At 37.4% G+C, this 16,385-nt stretch overlaps 3 protein-coding genes across 4 annotated transcripts in view; all 3 read left to right on the top strand.

The window, feature by feature from the left end:
- Window positions 1-1,224, top strand: part of lhfpl6 (LHFPL tetraspan subfamily member 6) — a 48,185-nt gene extending 46,961 nt beyond the window's left edge. For both annotated transcript variants that reach the window (XM_089126289.1, XM_039678169.2), the window contains exon 4: window positions 568-1,224. In XM_089126289.1, coding sequence (XP_088982415.1) covers window positions 568-686 — 119 coding nt within the window. In that variant the 3' untranslated portion in view covers window positions 687-1,224. The remainder of the gene's footprint in view (window positions 1-567) is intronic.
- Window positions 1,225-4,738: 3,514 nt separating this feature from the next.
- On the top strand, window positions 4,739-11,461 carry LOC120483141 (cytoskeleton-associated protein 2). The gene is made up of 8 exons (XM_089126281.1): window positions 4,739-4,914; window positions 5,570-5,639; window positions 5,778-6,583; window positions 7,415-7,742; window positions 7,835-7,895; window positions 8,025-8,307; window positions 8,666-8,998; window positions 10,952-11,461. Exons 2-7 carry the CDS (start codon window positions 5,607-5,609, stop codon window positions 8,952-8,954), a joined length of 1,800 nt encoding a protein of 599 aa, XP_088982407.1. The 5' UTR covers window positions 4,739-4,914; window positions 5,570-5,606; the 3' UTR covers window positions 8,955-8,998; window positions 10,952-11,461.
- A 508-nt stretch (window positions 11,462-11,969) lies between these two features.
- thap12a (THAP domain containing 12a) lies at window positions 11,970-15,794 on the top strand. Its single transcript, XM_039677870.2, has 5 exons — window positions 11,970-12,254; window positions 12,773-12,893; window positions 13,231-13,311; window positions 13,460-13,499; window positions 13,647-15,794. Exons 1-5 carry the CDS (start codon window positions 12,166-12,168, stop codon window positions 15,542-15,544), a joined length of 2,229 nt encoding a protein of 742 aa, XP_039533804.2. The 5' UTR covers window positions 11,970-12,165; the 3' UTR covers window positions 15,545-15,794.
- Window positions 15,795-16,385: the final 591 nt, after the last annotated feature.

The raw sequence follows: 16,385 nt of genomic DNA, 5'->3' as shown, positions 1-16,385 counted from the left end.
AAAGTTAAAATATATAAGAAAACAATATTTTACCTCAAGTTCTCTTTGGAGGATTGAGCCCGTACTGTCCTCTTCGAGCAATCCAGGAACGTATCCGTTGTCGGGTTTTCTTTCTTTTTTTACTTTTTTTCTGAACACAGGACAGCCAATACAACACTCATCGCTTCATCAACTGTTTGTTTATGTTCGTTTCCGGAAGTCACTCGCTACTAATTTCGCCTTCGCGATGACATCATGCGCGTCCTTAAAGACCCCACGCGATGACTGGTCAGGAAGCAACGTGTAGTCTGACATGTGTCTAGTCCACGACACAAGATTTTCGGAGTCAAAATCGCGTAATCCGACACTATCGTAACAGACAAAAAAAATCGTGTAATTTTAACCTAGGCATTACCAACCCCAAATATTTCAAAATGAGATTTTCCACATTGTGTGTGTGTGTGTGTAAAATCTAATTTCCACAAATATAACAAATTATTAAAGTAAACAAATTCTGTACCTAGGTCAAAATACATTGTTTTTGTTTAAAAACAGGCCAACTTTTGAATGTTTTTATGTTTGTTCCAGGTTCCTGTGAGATCGGATGGGCTTATTATTGCACCGGGGCTGGGGCTGTGCTGGCCATGCTGTTGTGCACGTGGATGGCATGTTTCGCAGGGAAGAAACAGAAACACTACCCTTACTAAACATGTGGAAGACCAAACAACAGTAGAGGAAACTATGAACACCACATACTTTCATTTTTCGCTTCCCTGACACTTATCATATACAAGGAGACATGACTGAACGTTGCCCTTTCCACGGCAGTTCCCTCTTGAGATTTTTTCTGTGACTGACCTTTGACCTGCATTGGAATCTTTTGCATTTGAAATGATCAAAAAGAAAGGTCAAATGACCTATTGACTTTTGACCTTTTTAGTTAAAAGGGACTTACTGTATTACTCTCATTTATCTGTTGTGTTTGTGTAATAACAGTATTCTTGGTGGCTTATGTTGTTGCATTTTAGTACATTGTGATATTATAATAACCTACTCTATATTATGCATTCAATCATGTCCTGTTATTGACTCAAATGTCTCGCTGCAACAACAGACTGTGTATTTGCCAATTGTATGTTTGCCAATATATTTTCTGATATATTTGTCTGTTATTTACAACTTTTATATATCACAATCACATGCATAAATGCCCTGTATTTGTAAATAAATACTGATTTAAACTCAGTTGTTGAGTGTAAAATCATTCATGTTAGTGCATTAGTGTTTTTAATGCCTTAGACAGACACTCAGGAAACGTCATTTCTTATCTGCATGATCTGTGTATATTTAACCTGCACGTATCTTTCTCTTTTCGAATGATGGATTGCCTCTTGTTAATTTCTGACAGGGAGATGCAGTGCTGGAGAATTCGCCGCTGGAATGTGAAACCGCAGGGATATATACTGCAGGAGATGTAAAGGCTGATCAGAAGTTATTGACGATCTGCTGTTCCCATTTAGCACCATCAGCAAACCGTCACACACACACACTGCAGTCAGCTGTTGTTTTAGGAATGCATGCCTGCCTGAATAAGATGAACTGTTATTGATAATCACAGCATTTCATCAAACCTCCCCTGGTTTAACACTTGACTAAGTGGAGGAAAGGTTCAAACAGTTTCCTCCTTGATTAAGCTGAACCGGTCCGTGAGAAGAACAGTGCTGGAAGACGACAGAAAATCAATGTCACACATGGTGGAGTTTTGACACGTGTATCACTTTGTTCAGCAAAGATAAGCAGAATCTGGCTGACTTCAGGGAAAACTAGCTGTCTATATGTATTAAGCTCATCTCATCACTGCTCTGTGATTTCTTCTTAGCTCAATAGTTTTGTTGGACACTTTACTCTTGCTATGGTCCATGTCCCATTCTCGAATCAGGTATGTCTTTGAATAAGATGCTCAGATGCCTTTGGCCAGATATTTTATATTCACAACACTGTTTTAGACTGGTGTGGTATTGAAATCTGATGCCAATCTAAACCCATTCAACTTTGAGGAGCGCAAGCATGTAAAGCAGCCAATGACAACTATAGTAAGCAGAACGTTATCATGTGCTGGTGTGGACACTGATATTTATCATTCTAGTATCTTTATAGTTGTCGTTCTTAGTGTGAATGGATCTTAATGAGCTTATCTGAGGTAATTTCACAACAATCGAGGCTGGAATACACTTAAAATCTGTTCAAATTTTAACATATTAGGCAGTGAACACAACAAACTCATGCAGAAATATGTGCCTTTGTTGCTAGAAGATGCATCATATGGTCTTAGTCATATTATTCATAGTATGAAGCTAATCAGATTCTGTGCCCAATGTCAATACACTACACTACTTTTCTACAAAATCAACTCCAATTGCCCAATTTCAGCAGCTAATTTCGGCAACAAGCAGCAACTGTAATTCAGGGCAAAAATCTGGACAAAAGCCATGTTGTGTTTTCCAGCCTTAAAGTCGACATGAAAAATAAGTTGTGATAGTCTTTATCTTCCCTATTGTGACGTATATCTGAGTGAAATGGCTTCTCATACAAGAAAAAAGGGTACTTTTTTGGGGGGGGTATTTTTTAGTAGCATGATAATATTATTTATAACAAATACTGCAATATTCCTTTAAACAAAAAGAATGTTCAATTTTGATTTCATGGTGACTTTAAGACTTTAAGGCATTTCATTTGAAACCAAAGAGAGCAAGTCTGCATAGACAGATAGCAATTCTATTATCCCTCATATCACAGAAGTGGTTTAATAGTACACGACAAGGTTTAGTGTTAGCGTAGATTAAATACAAAACAGGGAATGTAAGATTTTGTTTTTGATGTTTTGAGTGATATGTGAAGTTTGAAGTGCTACATTAAAGATGTTTGAATGAATGAATGAATGAATGAATGAATGAATAAATGAATGAATGAATGAATGAATGAATGAATAATTTATTTCTTTTCATTTCCTCTTCAGAACATGGTCATTTATAACAGAGTATATTTAAACAAAAAATAATAAAAACAAAATCTCAGCATGTTCAAAAGAGAAGAAAAAGAATATCGAAAAAAGGAGAAGGAAGAAGCTAACTTATATTTACCTTCCCCTTTTACAAATCTAGATTTGAAACGGCTACGGTTTTCTCTTTACAAAATATCATAATTTATCCTTTTTGAGAAAAAAAAAAAACTTAATCATTTGCAGTACATTTTATCTAAAAATAAGTCACACAATACAATTATAATGTGAACAACAAAAACAAAAATAATAAATAAACAAAAAACACAAAATGTAATACTGACAATAATATGAATATTAGGAATGGCAAGAAACAGACTGTATAATAATTCAAATCATCCTCTTGATGAGGAAATGAGACATATGTCCCAATCTACCTTAAATCATACTTTTCTAATATAAACATTTTAAACCTTCTTTTAAATTGCACAATATGATTGCTTTCTTTAATTATTACAGGTAAATTATTCCACAGCCTTACCCCATTGACAGATATGCACATGCTTTTGAGTGTGGTACGTGCAATTGATTGGAGAGATTTCCTCTCCTTCTTAAATTATATCTACTATCTCTTTCCTTAAACCATTTTTGAATATTACTAGGTAGTACTTTGTTTTTAGCTTTGTACATAATTTGTGTAGTCTTAAGATCCACTATGTCTTCAAATTTTAGAGTTTGCAAAGTTAAAAATAAATCATTTGTATGTTCATAATAACCAACATTACAGACTATGTTTCCATTTTTAAAGGTGAGAAACCTTTCATTATAATGTTTACATGTTTTTTCCCCTCTTACTGAATAACATTAAATTAATACACTTTAAAATTATATATGTTTAAAAAGAAGTGAATGGTAAGTAGGTCCACATCCACTTGAAATCTTATTGTGTATAACAGAAAACAATGCTTTCCGACCACGGCCAATGTCCAAACAGAATAACCAAAAATGTTGATCATGCTAGCTTGGTTATCCAACCTTCTTTTTGTTATCGAAATGAGTCAGACACACAATTACATACAAGGTAAATTAGTTGCCCTTCTTTATTTAAAATGAATAAAGGGCATAAATTACCATACAAGTGTGACAGAAATCATGCAGTCAGCAGAATGTCTCATGAATTATATATCACATTTAAAGTGGGAACCTCGAGGGAAGCAATTTGAGGTCACAGTTGGAGACATATAAGCTCCTTATTTACTCATTATCACACACTGAAAGTGAGGCACATTTTACAGTACAGGTACTAAATTAGTTTCTAATACTAAGGGCATCAAGATTTTGGAATCTCTGCCATCTTGTGGCTGAATGTGATTTTTTATTGTTTTCTGACAACAAGTAGACGAACTGTGATTGAATGCGTCCAAACTTTTTAATCGAGTAGTATAACTTACATAATTTCTAAGACATGCTACATCCACCATGTTGGATAAGCCATTGTGCTTGCGCATGTTATTTGACTTGCAAAAACCATAAACACAATTTACCTCTCATATTTTTAAACATTTCATTAAACATAATTGTGATTAGATTGGAGTTTAGGTCAAGTGTGTTCGTCCAAACACTGAGCACTGAGCAGTTATTAGAGGAATTTTATTTTGGTTCAAAAACAGGCAGCACCCAGTTTTCAGAAAAGGGGCGGGCCGACTCTGTTTTTATCACGTGATCAGAAGCAGCCAATACATTTCGTCGGCTAGAGTGACTCACAAACGGTCATCGCCAAATATACCAATCCGACAATTCGCCGCGCTGTACTCAAATCTCTGTTTGAAAGAGCGTGCTCTGTAGTTGAATGTTACGGTAAATGCTCTTCAAAATCATTTTTAATCTGAGATACCTATACTTGTCTTGCCTGACTGATTGAAGAAGCCTCGGATAACGTAAGTAGATGTTATTTTGTCAACCGTTAGCATTGATTTGTGAGCATTGCCATGATATGTTTGAAGCGTGTCAGAATAATAGGGACTCCTTGCTGATTAATTCTTTAACGTTAACGTTACTAGTAGAAACCCGCTGATTATGTATGTTAAACATGTTTAGGTATCATATATGTCTGGATGCAACCACCACCTGTTTCCATTTTAAAATATGTTTTTCTCTTAATTTACCTAGCGTCTATCGTCATCAGATAGAAAAATATATCTGTCATGTCATTATATATTTGTCATAAATATTGACAAATCTAGCATTCACTTTTGCATTATTTTATTAAACGCAGGAGCCTTTTGGGGTTTTGGGGTTAGCTAACGTTACTAAAATGCAGTTATAAAAAGTCCCAAAAAATCTTTTATATTATAACTATTAATAAAAGTGAAATCAAGAACAACACAATGTCAAAAACTTAAAATATAAGCTAAATTAAAATATAAAAAAATACTTTCTTAGTATATTAATTTTTAAATAACACTTTTATACACACAGATAGGGGGGTCAATGGGGAAATGTTGCTGTTTTAAAAACTATTAGGCAGGTAAACTTGAGACATCTTTTCTTGGTTTGCTTGTTTGACCATTATAACAATGTGATTTTCTGCAGGGAAGATCATCATCTTTGAAGAACTGTCCTTTCCCCTATGCACAGAATGGAGTCAGTGGTGATGAGAAAGGTAACTTTGCATATTGTGAAGCAGTTCTTTCATAGATTTCGATTAGAACATTTATTTCTCACATAAACGTGTTAAATATGCCTAAGTATGCATGAAATGTAGTTTGCTTAATTGTGCTCTTTGATTACTTCTATTTAGAATAACAAGGAGAACAATAAACCAGTTTGTGGCCCAAAAAATCAAGTCTACAGTAATGCATCAAAACAAAGAGCGATAAATAAATCGGCACCTCTTCAGTCAAAGAACGATCTCAAGGAGGATAACTCTCGAAAAACAGAGAGAGAAAAGGATGTTAGAGTGAAGACTAAATCTAATGATGCTGATCCCACGAAGCGCAACACACTAAGCCAGGCCTTCCGTACGCAGCAGACTGTAAGACACCGGAAGCTTGTGGAAGAAGTTCAAAAACCACCTTCTACTGTCTCTGCCATTCAGAAATCCAAACCTGGTACATATAAAGGCCGTGTGGTACAGTCTAAAATAGACTGTTTCAGAAAACCCAGTGGTGATGCGAAGACCACAGAAAAGAAAGTGATTCCAAAACCTGAATTGCCTAAAGTCCGGTCCAAGTCTGTTACTTCCCTGCCGGCGTCCACTAAACCCAGAGTCAACTTATCTAGACCGAAATCTGTTTCTGATGTCCCGCTGAATGCCACTGAAAAACCAGTCCAGAAGTCAGTTTCCCATAATCGGATACTTCCGAAGGTGTCGGGCTCCATCTCTCATGCAGGTGCCCCGCGGGTTTGTGGTCCCCCCAGGCCAGCCCCTCTGGCTACAGGGCGCTCGGCCATCAGACCCACCGCTTCAAAGAAGCAAGAGATGGCGAAACCCAAACCAGCCACCACTCAACAGAATGTCTGCAGACCTGTCACTAGTACAATCAGACCTGTCACTAGTACAATCAGCCAGTACAAACTGCAGATGAATAACGCTGAAGAGAGAAGGTGAGTTGTATACACTGCCATTAAAAAGTTAAGAAGGGAAGATTATTATAGGAAAAGACAAAGAAACTAATACTTTAATTCAGCAATGATGCATTGACGGTAAAATTGCAACTAAATATATCATGGTTTCCAAAAAAATATCAAGTAGTGCTCTTTTAAATGGTGATAATAATAAGAAAATGTGCTTATTCGAATGATTTCTGGAGGTTCATGTGACCCTGAAGACCCTGTCTGCTGAAAATTGGGGATGGGCAATGATTAATCGCATCCAAAATAAAAGTTTGTGTTTACATGATATATGTGTGTATAATTATTTTGTATATATAAATACTAACACATGCATGTATATATTTAAGAAAAATGTGTTCTTAATATATCAAATATTTATACATAATATTAATTGCGTATAAATATATATAAAGTATATACATGCAAATATTTCTGAAATATATACATTCATGTGTGTGTTTATATATATAAAATAATTATACACACCACACATATTACATAAACACAAACTTTTATTTTGGTTGCGATTAATCGTTGCCCAGCCCTACTGAAAATGAATGTTAGCTTTCATAGGGATAAATGTATTGAAATGTTATTTTAAATTGCAATTATTTTTGATCAAATAAATGTAGATGTTGCCTTGGTGTGCATAAGAGATTTCTTTCAAAAAATATTACACCAACATTTGAATGGTTGTTTATTTTAGAAACTTCAGTCATATTTTGATCAAAACCTAATCAATTATAGCTAGACAAGTGTGAATGATAGCAGAGGATATATTAATATGGTTGGCTAATGTTTTAATTTATATTCTGCTTTCAGAGCAAAGCTTGCAGAGTGGCTGGCATCTAAGGGAAAGACCCTGAAGAGGCCTCCGGTCTCTGCAAAGTCGGCAACCTTTTCACAAAAACCAGCTCTAAAACCTGGACCCAAAGCCCCAATTGGTGCCAAGTCTAATCCTGTCACCCAAACTGAGGCTGTAAAACCAACCTCTGCATTGCAGACCAACAACCAAACTGATGATATTAAAGTCCCCGACAATAAACCAGTGTATTCTAGCGGAGCAAGCAATATTATGAACACCACACTAGACTTGCTGGACAACAGTGACATGGATCTGCCAGTCGACCCAGAGATAAGGATGGAGTCGGTAAGAACTATAAGAGAGTCTTATTTGTCACACACATATACATGCACTCGATCATGTGTATAGTCATTTTGTAACTTATTTCTGTTTTGCAGTTGGTGATAAACCTGTGTGATAAACTGGAGGCAATGGAGACGCCCTCATCCTGTGAAGATGGTGAGTCTCATGTGAATTCTTTATGCTGTAATTGCAAATTAATTCTAGTATAGTATGAACAGAGTAAACCAATTTGTAGTCGTGATGTGATTTTCATAAATTGCTCATGTTTTTGCCTGTCCCTGACAGGCATTACTGATGCGTTGGCAGAGGAAAGTATGGAAGGACAAGTGGAGGAGCATGAAATGGATAAAATGTTTGAAATTCTGGAAGAGGTAGAACTGAGATGTGAGGAAAGCTCAGAGAGCGACACTAAGAAGGCTGGCGTAAAGTTTGAGGATCAGGAACCTAAGGAGAAAAAGGCTTTTGAGAGTGAAGATGACAGTGATGATGAGATGAGGAGTGTCACTCCAGAGATGGAAGGGGCTTCCATTGTGAAATACAATGTGAAAACGACTCCATACCTGCAAAGGTGAGTTTAGGGTAATTAGATTAATTATTAAAACTTTACGGTTCTACTTATTGTCCTAGGTGTAAATGGGCCTTATAATGTTTATATGAAGAGTTCAGATGCAAAAGCCTCTAAGTGCCATTTGAAATTTTCTTCTAGAATGATCATTTTTATCAAGCTTGTATATTTAAGTTCAGTGATTTCACTTAAATGGCAATGATAATTACCTATTAATTGTTATTTAAGTGAAATTACTGAACTTAAATATACAAGTTTGATAAAAATCATCATTAAAGAAGAAAATTTCAAATGGCATTTAGAGGCTTTTGCATCTGAACTCTTCATATATTAATTTGGTTTTCTCTTCATACCCTTGTAGTGTGAAAAAGAGAATCGATTGCGAAACCGCACCAGCCAGTGGCTCGCGACGCAAAAGCACCATCAAAGACCTAAAGTTTCTGACACCTGTGCGACGATCAACACGAATCCAGCGTAAGTCCTCTCGTTTGCCAGGTATGCTGAACGACCATGACACTTGTGTCTCCTCATTGGCTGAGCTGGTGCAGATGGACGATGCAGACGCGAGTGCTTACATCTACAGAAAAAACCCGGCCCTACTCGAAGACCTTCCTGATCAGCCTCTAGACTTTGCAAAAGTATGCAGTTAAACAATATAAGCAGATACAACACTAATGTCACTTTTAAATTGGACTGAGACTAGAGATGCCACCTTACCAGACTGCCTTAATCATTTTTATACTAGATTTGATAGACTGAATTGTGACACTCCCTCAAAACTTTGTCTTAATACTGAGGACTGTGCGCTTCAGGTCACACAAGAACAGGTTCGGAAGGTTTTTGATAAGCTTAATCCCCGTAAGTCAATTGGACCTGATGGGGTATCGCCAAAAGTTTTGAAGGTCTGTGCCGAACAACTGGCAGGTGTGTACACAGATATCTTCAATATGTCTCTTACACAGGGAGTGGTACCACACCTATTTAAGTCGTCGACTATTATACCAGTCCCCAAGAAGGTAGACACATCTACCCTGAATGATTTCAGGCCAGTCGCATTGACTTCAGTCCCCATGAAGTGTCTAGAGAAACTTGTACTAAGACACATTAACTCTGTGGTTCCGGACAATATTGACCCTTCACAGTTCGCTTATTGCCCTAACAGGTCAGTGGACGATGCAGTGGCCATGGCTCTGCATCTCTCTCTTCAACATCTGGATCGGAGTGGAACCTATGTAAGAATGCTTTTCTTGGATTATAGTTCTGCTTTTAACACGATCCGACCTGGAAAGCTAATCAAGAAGCTGGTCCACCTTGGGGTCCCAACCACCACCTGTAATTGGGTTTTGGATTTTCTTACGAACAGACAACAAAGAGTTAGGATGGGAAGTAATATCTCAACTGAGCTCACTTTAAGCACAGGAACACCACAGGGCTGTTGTCTTAGCCCAAAGCTCTTTACTCTATACACACATGATTGCGGTACTGACCGGAACAACACTGCTATAATTAAATATGCTGATGACACAACTGTCGTGGGCCTGATTAAAGGTGGGGATGAGACTGGTTACAGGGAGCTGATTGATAATATTCTGGCATATGGGGAGGACAATGATCTCATTCTGAATATAGATAAAACAAAAGAATTGATCATGGACTTTAGGAAGAAATCTATCCTACAGCCATTGATAATCAAGGGGACTGAGGTGGAAAGAGTTGAGAGTCATAAGTTCCTAGGCCTGCGAGTGTCTTCAAATTTGAGTTGGACCATAAACACTGCTGTCACAGTGAAGAAGGCCCAACAGAGGCTTTATTTTATCAGGCTGCTAAGGAAGGCAGGACTCAGCCGTAACCCACTTATCCAGGCCTATAGAGGACTTGTGGAAAGCATCCTAACAAATGGTATCATTGTCTGGTTTGGAAGCACCACCCAAGCAGAAAGGAGAGCTCTCCAGAGGGTAATAACGACAGCGGAGAAGATCATTGGATCGGACCTTCCTTCTATGGACACTTTATTCACACAACGCTGCAGGAAGAGAGCTAAGAACATTCTAAAGGACACACACCACCCTGCACACTCTATGTTTAAACCTAAACACTCAATATACAACTTGAGATATAATAGACCGGACAGTATTATTTCACACAGGGTGCGGTTCTATAACAGCTTCTTTCCAGCTACTGTGAGACTGATGGCGAAGGACATGGCAGAAGGAACGAATGTGTCTGCCTCATTTTTGTAAAATGACAGGTGTTATTTATTATAGTAAGAGTATAGATAAGGGTAAGAGTATATTTATTATAGATAAGACTTATTATAGTAAGTTTGTTTTTAAATATTTATATTATGTAGTATCTTGGGACAGTGCAATATTCTTTTTGTTTAGCGTGGAGCAATCTTAAATGTAATTTTAAAATAACAATTGTAGGGGTGGGGGGTTACTTAACATGGGATTAAGATGCTCGTCGTTGACGTTGAACGTATTTTTTAAGTCTTGATCTCTTAAAGTCCATTGTGTGTGCTGTGTAGTTTGTTAGCTGTTTTTAATGTTTATCTTTTATGTTTGATTCAACGAGCTCTGCTACAAAAATTCCTATGCACCTGTATAGCTGTACCGGTACAAATGGCAAATAAAGCTTAACTTAACTTATTTATAGCATACATAATACCTATATTTGAAGTATTCTATGTGACGCTATTAAAAATGCTTTATTTTATTATTTAAGTGTTTGTTGCATTTGGCTGCTACATAGAGTAATCTATTAACTGCAATGGCTTAAGATTAAGGATAATAACTTGATTTTATAGGCCTCATTGTGAAAATATGGTATGCTAACATAAGGCTCATGCAGTGTGTGTGTATATATAAAGAGGTATTTCTGTATTTTGTTGCATTTTAACTCTACACTCATTTATTTGGGGAGAACTAACAGGTTTTGTTGTTGGTCTGTTTTGGACCGTATCAAAAAATGATCAAACCAAAGAATGTGTTGCCTTTCACTAATGTAATTTCTTTGTTAAGATCTTTAAGATGCTGCAATTGTTATTTGTTCAGTTGTTAATGTTCTCACTTTTAAATGTGTAATTGTTTTTTGAACGTACAGTAGTCATTTATCGTTTTAATAAACTAAACTTTGATCACATGAGGATTTAATTCAACCCACACTGACCATGTCTTTTTAAAGGCAAGATGAGCATTCAGCTGTATTTTAACCATTATTTTTAACACTGTACTATGACCTAAAACATCTTAATAAAGAAAAGTTCATTGCAAAAACATCCTCAGTGTCATTATTAACATAATAGAAATATTGGTTTTAATTTCTCATACACGTACTAAAGGGTTTATTTGTTCAAAATGACAAATGGTAGTTTATTCACTGTCAGGTTCGCTTCCTTAAATAACAAATACAGAGGTAACTTAGTGCTTAATGACAGTTAAAGGCGCCATTCACGTTCATTACATGAGAATTTAAATGGTGACTGGATTTTTTTTTTTTTTTTTGAAAGTCATATAAAACCGAGTTTTTTTCCTTTTTGGGATAGCGGTTCCGCTCATAAAAATATTGTTTTGAATCTATGATTTATTCAGGTTCCTCCCTAACTGCCGCCACTTTCTTCCCGCAAGCGCACGCTGATTGGCTGGGAATTTGAACTCGCGTTGTGAGAGCAAAGCATTGTGGGACGGAGACGAACTCCAACGCGCTTCTCCTCCAGGCCACACAAAGCACTAGAGTGCAGGTCAATTTACCGCTTTATTAATCTATAAAACAAAATTTGTAAAACTTTCTGAACGGAATATCATAACAGTGAGTCAAATGAACTGGATTCGCTATTAAGATTCGACTCAGAGTGAACGCACGATGCCTAATTTCTGCGCGGCGCTGAACTGCTCCAGGAACAGCACTCACTCGGTGCTGGCGTTCTTCAGGTTTCCACGGGACCCTGAGAGGTATTACACACTTTCCCCCCATCTATCTTACTCTTTGTTAGCCAGACGATAGGGTTTCGCGTTTAACTTTCATTTAACTTCATGTATTTGCCCGTACAGACTATGCAGAGCTGTCCTGAGCTAGTTAGCTTGCTTAAAGATCAGATGCAAGTCTGTCATGTATTAAATAGTGTTTATATAACTTATCATATAAAGTATTATTACAGGACTGGGAGTTATTCACCAGACAGCCCAGTTTTACTCAGCTTTTCTATTGTTTATATTGGATAGGGAAGTCGTTAGCCCAACTGGCTGTTAGTAACAACACTGACTGAATGTCATCTGTCATGTACTGAACGGCATTGATCTCAGTGTGAATGCTGTGTATTAGCACTAGCAGCCAGCCACAATCAACATTGTGTAATACAGTAAAAATTAAAATAGGCAGGCACTATATCATAGTATTACTCCATTACAATGTTTACATCATTGTACTTAATAACTGCTATGATGCTTCATTCATGTAATTTATTCCCTAGATGTAAGAAGTGGGTGGAAAACTGCAGTCGCTCAGACCTGAAAGACAAAACGCCGGACCATCTGAACAAATACCACAGACTGTGTGCAAGGCACTTTGAACCTAACTTGATCACCAAAACCGTAAGCTATGGATTCATGCTCAGTTTGTAATTACTGTGGTAGTTTTCGAATGTACCTAAAATTATACTATAAAATAATAAACTTTAAAATTACATGAATTTATATATGTATAATGTTTTTGTTGCTGTTACACTTAAATGTAATATTTTTTAAAATCTAAAATTCCTAAATAAAAAGCATTTATAGTTATTATACTGTACAGGTATTAGAAATTGCTATATATTAGTATAGCATTTACAACTATTGGACACTACAGCTTGATATCACAACTTCCCATTAATAAATAGCATGCGATTACTAACATATTGCATTGCACACTATTGTGATTATTACCCAGAGCCCTTTCAGGACTGTACTGAAGGATACTGCGATACCAACCATATTTGACAATCCTTCCTTCAAACGGTCAAAAAATGAGGTAATAGTAGCTCAGTATGTTTTAATCTATGTCGATCGTGTACTGTATTATGTCCGTCTCTTTACATTTCAAAGTAAAGTTGAAATTAAATTTGGCCTAAATACTGAATGTGAGTGGTTTACTAAAAACATACCAAATTCTTTAACAGACTGAAAATAAGGATGCCCCTGAAGCGAAGAAGAAGAAATGTGAGTTGGTTTTGTTTGTGGCTTTGTTTTATGATTCAGAACTATCTAGGCATTGCAATATAATTTTTCTCACATACTGCTGTAATATTGCCATTTGACACTCTTTTTATTCCACAATTTACACAAATATTGTTTTTACATTTTCAGCGGACTCCCAAAGTGAGGAAACTAAAGATAATAGCGAGACAACAACCAAAGAGATCAGTGCGAGCAAAAATGGTGACGGGGTTGACAGCAGCCCTCAGGTCATTGATGAGGAAACGCTGAATAAAGAGTATCTCAAGTCTCTGTTGGATGTTGTCGTGATGATGGGCACACAGAACATCCCTCTGCATGGGCACTCGGACAAAGAACCCAGAAGCAAGAGCTTCACTCCCAGCAACTTCCAGGCACTGTTGGAGTACCGGATCAACGCAGGAGACGAATTCCTCAGAAAGAAGTTTGAGGGGTCGCCTGTAAACCTCGAGTACTGCTCCTCCACTCAACTGCAGCAGATCCTGGAAGTGATGGAAAAGTGCATTTGTGAAGAGCTTTTGGCTGAGGTTAAAGAAGGACGCTTCTTTTCGTTGGTTGTAGACAACCTGGTTGAAATGGGCAGCGAGAGCCATCTCCCATTGTTCGTCCGCTTTGTGGACAAGACCAACACCCTCCGGGAGGAATTCGTCGGGTTCCTGCTCTTCGAAGGTGATGTGGAGGCTATCACCGAGAGGCTTGTTGCTGAAGTGACTGAGAAATGTGCCCTGGACATGCAGTATTGCAGAGGACAGGCATATTTGTGTTCTGGCGTGTCCACTACCAAGGTCAAAGCGGTGGTGGCCAGAATAGCTGAGCTATACCCACTGGCCGTTCTCACCCCTTCCTCCAATTGCTCCTTGAACATCTGCCTGGCGAACACAATGACGTTCACGGGAGTGCATCTCGTCATGTCAACCCTGAAAAAGCTGGATGCGTTTTTCAGTAAATCGCCCTTGTTGCAAAATCAGCTGGAAAGTGCGATTTCGATCTACTACCAGGGAAATGAAGAGAAAGCCTGCGTCCTCAAGGAGGCGTGCTCCTTGAAATGGACCGAGCAGCACGATACATTTGAATTAGCCGTCGACCTCCTGGAGTCTCTCCTGCTTTGCATGGATAGCGTCCATGACAACGAAGATCACAAATGGAACGATGAGGTGGCGCACAGCGCCTTCGTCATTTCCGAGGCATTGGCCGATTTTGAATTCGTCATGACGTTAGTGGTGCTGAAAAACGTCCTTTCTTTCTCTAGAGCCTTTGGGAAGAATCTGCAAGGGAAAACCAATGAAGTCTTCTTCGCATCTAACAGTCTAACGGCTGTTCTGCATTCTCTGAATGAGGTTTACGATAATATCGAGGTCTACCATGAGTTCTGGTTCGAGGAGGCTGTCAATCTGGCTGCAGCCCTTGAAATCCCAGTAAAAGTTCCCAGGCTGTACTTCAGAAAACGACCAACGTCTGGTGAGGAAATCCAACCTGAGATCTACTATAAAGAGCAAGTCACCCTTCCTGTGGTCACCCATGTGATCAAGGAGCTTGCTGACCTTTTCTCTGAAAATCATCTGAAGGCTTTGAATTCCTTGTCACTTGTCCCTGCCATCATGGGACAGTTGAAGTTCAACACCGCAGAGGAGACCAGCGCGGACATTTATAAAGATGACCTGCTGAACCCGGACACCTTTCCTGCCGAGTTGCACTGCTGGAAGATCAAATGGAAGCATGGAGGCAAAGATGTTGTATTGCCATCGACCATCTACGAGACACTTCAGCTGTCCGATGTGAAGTTCTTCCCCAATGTGTGTGCTCTCCTGAAAGTCCTGTACAATCTGCCAGTCTTTGCTCTGTCAAATGGGAATTGCAGCACTGCGAAACAACGACTGACAACATACCTGGAAGATACGCCCGTGCATCACAGAAACAAGAGTATGGCCCTGTTCTATATTAACTCTGCCATTAAGCATGATTTGGACAACATGGTGGAGACATACTTGAAAATGTTTCCAGATAGTGAGCCATCGGAGAAACGTGATTGATTACAGGAAGCAGTACAGTCTTAAATATGGCAGTTTGATGTTTGTAATTTTGTTACTTTTGCTCTTCATGTACAGTCAGCCAAGATTACCAGTACTCAATCCTTTTTTTATTGTCCTACTGTTTCATTTAACATTGTATATATACATGTACCCTCAATTTGAATTTATTTGAAAACATTTAAAAGAATTAAAATGAATGTGTCTTGAAATGTGTTTTTCAGAATTAAAGACATTTCTTTAAAAATATAAACATCCTATGTTTTCTGTTCTTCATATTTGGTATAATTTTATATTAAACTGCCAAATAAACTGTGATTTCCTTTGGACACTGTATTATTACATTTAATAATATTTACATAAAGAATTTAGAAATATGCATTACAAATTATGTCATGGACATAAACATTTATTTTGTATGCATATTGTATTTACTAAATATTTATATTGCCATATCACAAAGCTTGGTTATTTTATTGGTACATTATCAATCCCGAGGCCTTTGATTACAGCTTCAAGATGCCATATTAAATCATTTATTTATTCACACATTTAAGTTTAGCTAAGTAAGCATGTTATATTCCTAAAAAAAAACTAGTTACCTTTACTAAGAACTGCAAATGTTTTCTAAAAATGTTTCAAAAACATTAAATCGCTCCGAAGTAAAATAGTAAACTGGGAAACAATAACTACCAAACAGGATTTATTATAAATCTATTTAAATATTAATGTAATTTAAAATTAGAACAAATATGAATACATGTACCAAATTGTGGCTGTGTTTTATGACATATTTTAGAGGAGCAAACTGAAATTAAAAATCTGTATCCATAATATGAAATAT

The sequence above is a fragment of the Pimephales promelas genome, chromosome 23 (assembly GCF_988280905.1).
Source record: "Pimephales promelas chromosome 23, fPimPro1.hap1.1, whole genome shotgun sequence".
NCBI classification, from domain to species: domain Eukaryota; kingdom Metazoa; phylum Chordata; class Actinopteri; order Cypriniformes; family Leuciscidae; genus Pimephales; species Pimephales promelas.
Note: the sequence above shows the minus strand (reverse complement) of the source record. Positions and strands in the feature narration are given on the sequence as shown.

What these genes read in the sequence shown, in the direction of transcription:
- LOC120483141 (XM_089126281.1), top strand. Translation starts at nt 5,607, where the DNA reads ATGCACAGAATGGAGTCAGTGGTGATGAGAAAG. An exon ending in AGTCAGTGGTGATGAGAAAG is followed by an intron (nt 5,640 to 5,777) that starts GTAACTTTGCAT and finishes ACTTCTATTTAG; the next exon opens with AATAACAAGGAGAACAATAA. An exon ending in AATAACGCTGAAGAGAGAAG is followed by an intron (nt 6,584 to 7,414) that starts GTGAGTTGTATA and finishes TTCTGCTTTCAG; the next exon opens with AGCAAAGCTTGCAGAGTGGC.
- thap12a (XM_039677870.2), top strand. Translation starts at nt 12,166, where the DNA reads ATGCCTAATTTCTGCGCGGCGCTGAACTGCTCCAGGAACAGCACTCAC. An exon ending in CTAACTTGATCACCAAAACC is followed by an intron (nt 12,894 to 13,230) that starts GTAAGCTATGGA and finishes ATTATTACCCAG; the next exon opens with AGCCCTTTCAGGACTGTACT. An exon ending in TCAAACGGTCAAAAAATGAG is followed by an intron (nt 13,312 to 13,459) that starts GTAATAGTAGCT and finishes ATTCTTTAACAG; the next exon opens with ACTGAAAATAAGGATGCCCC.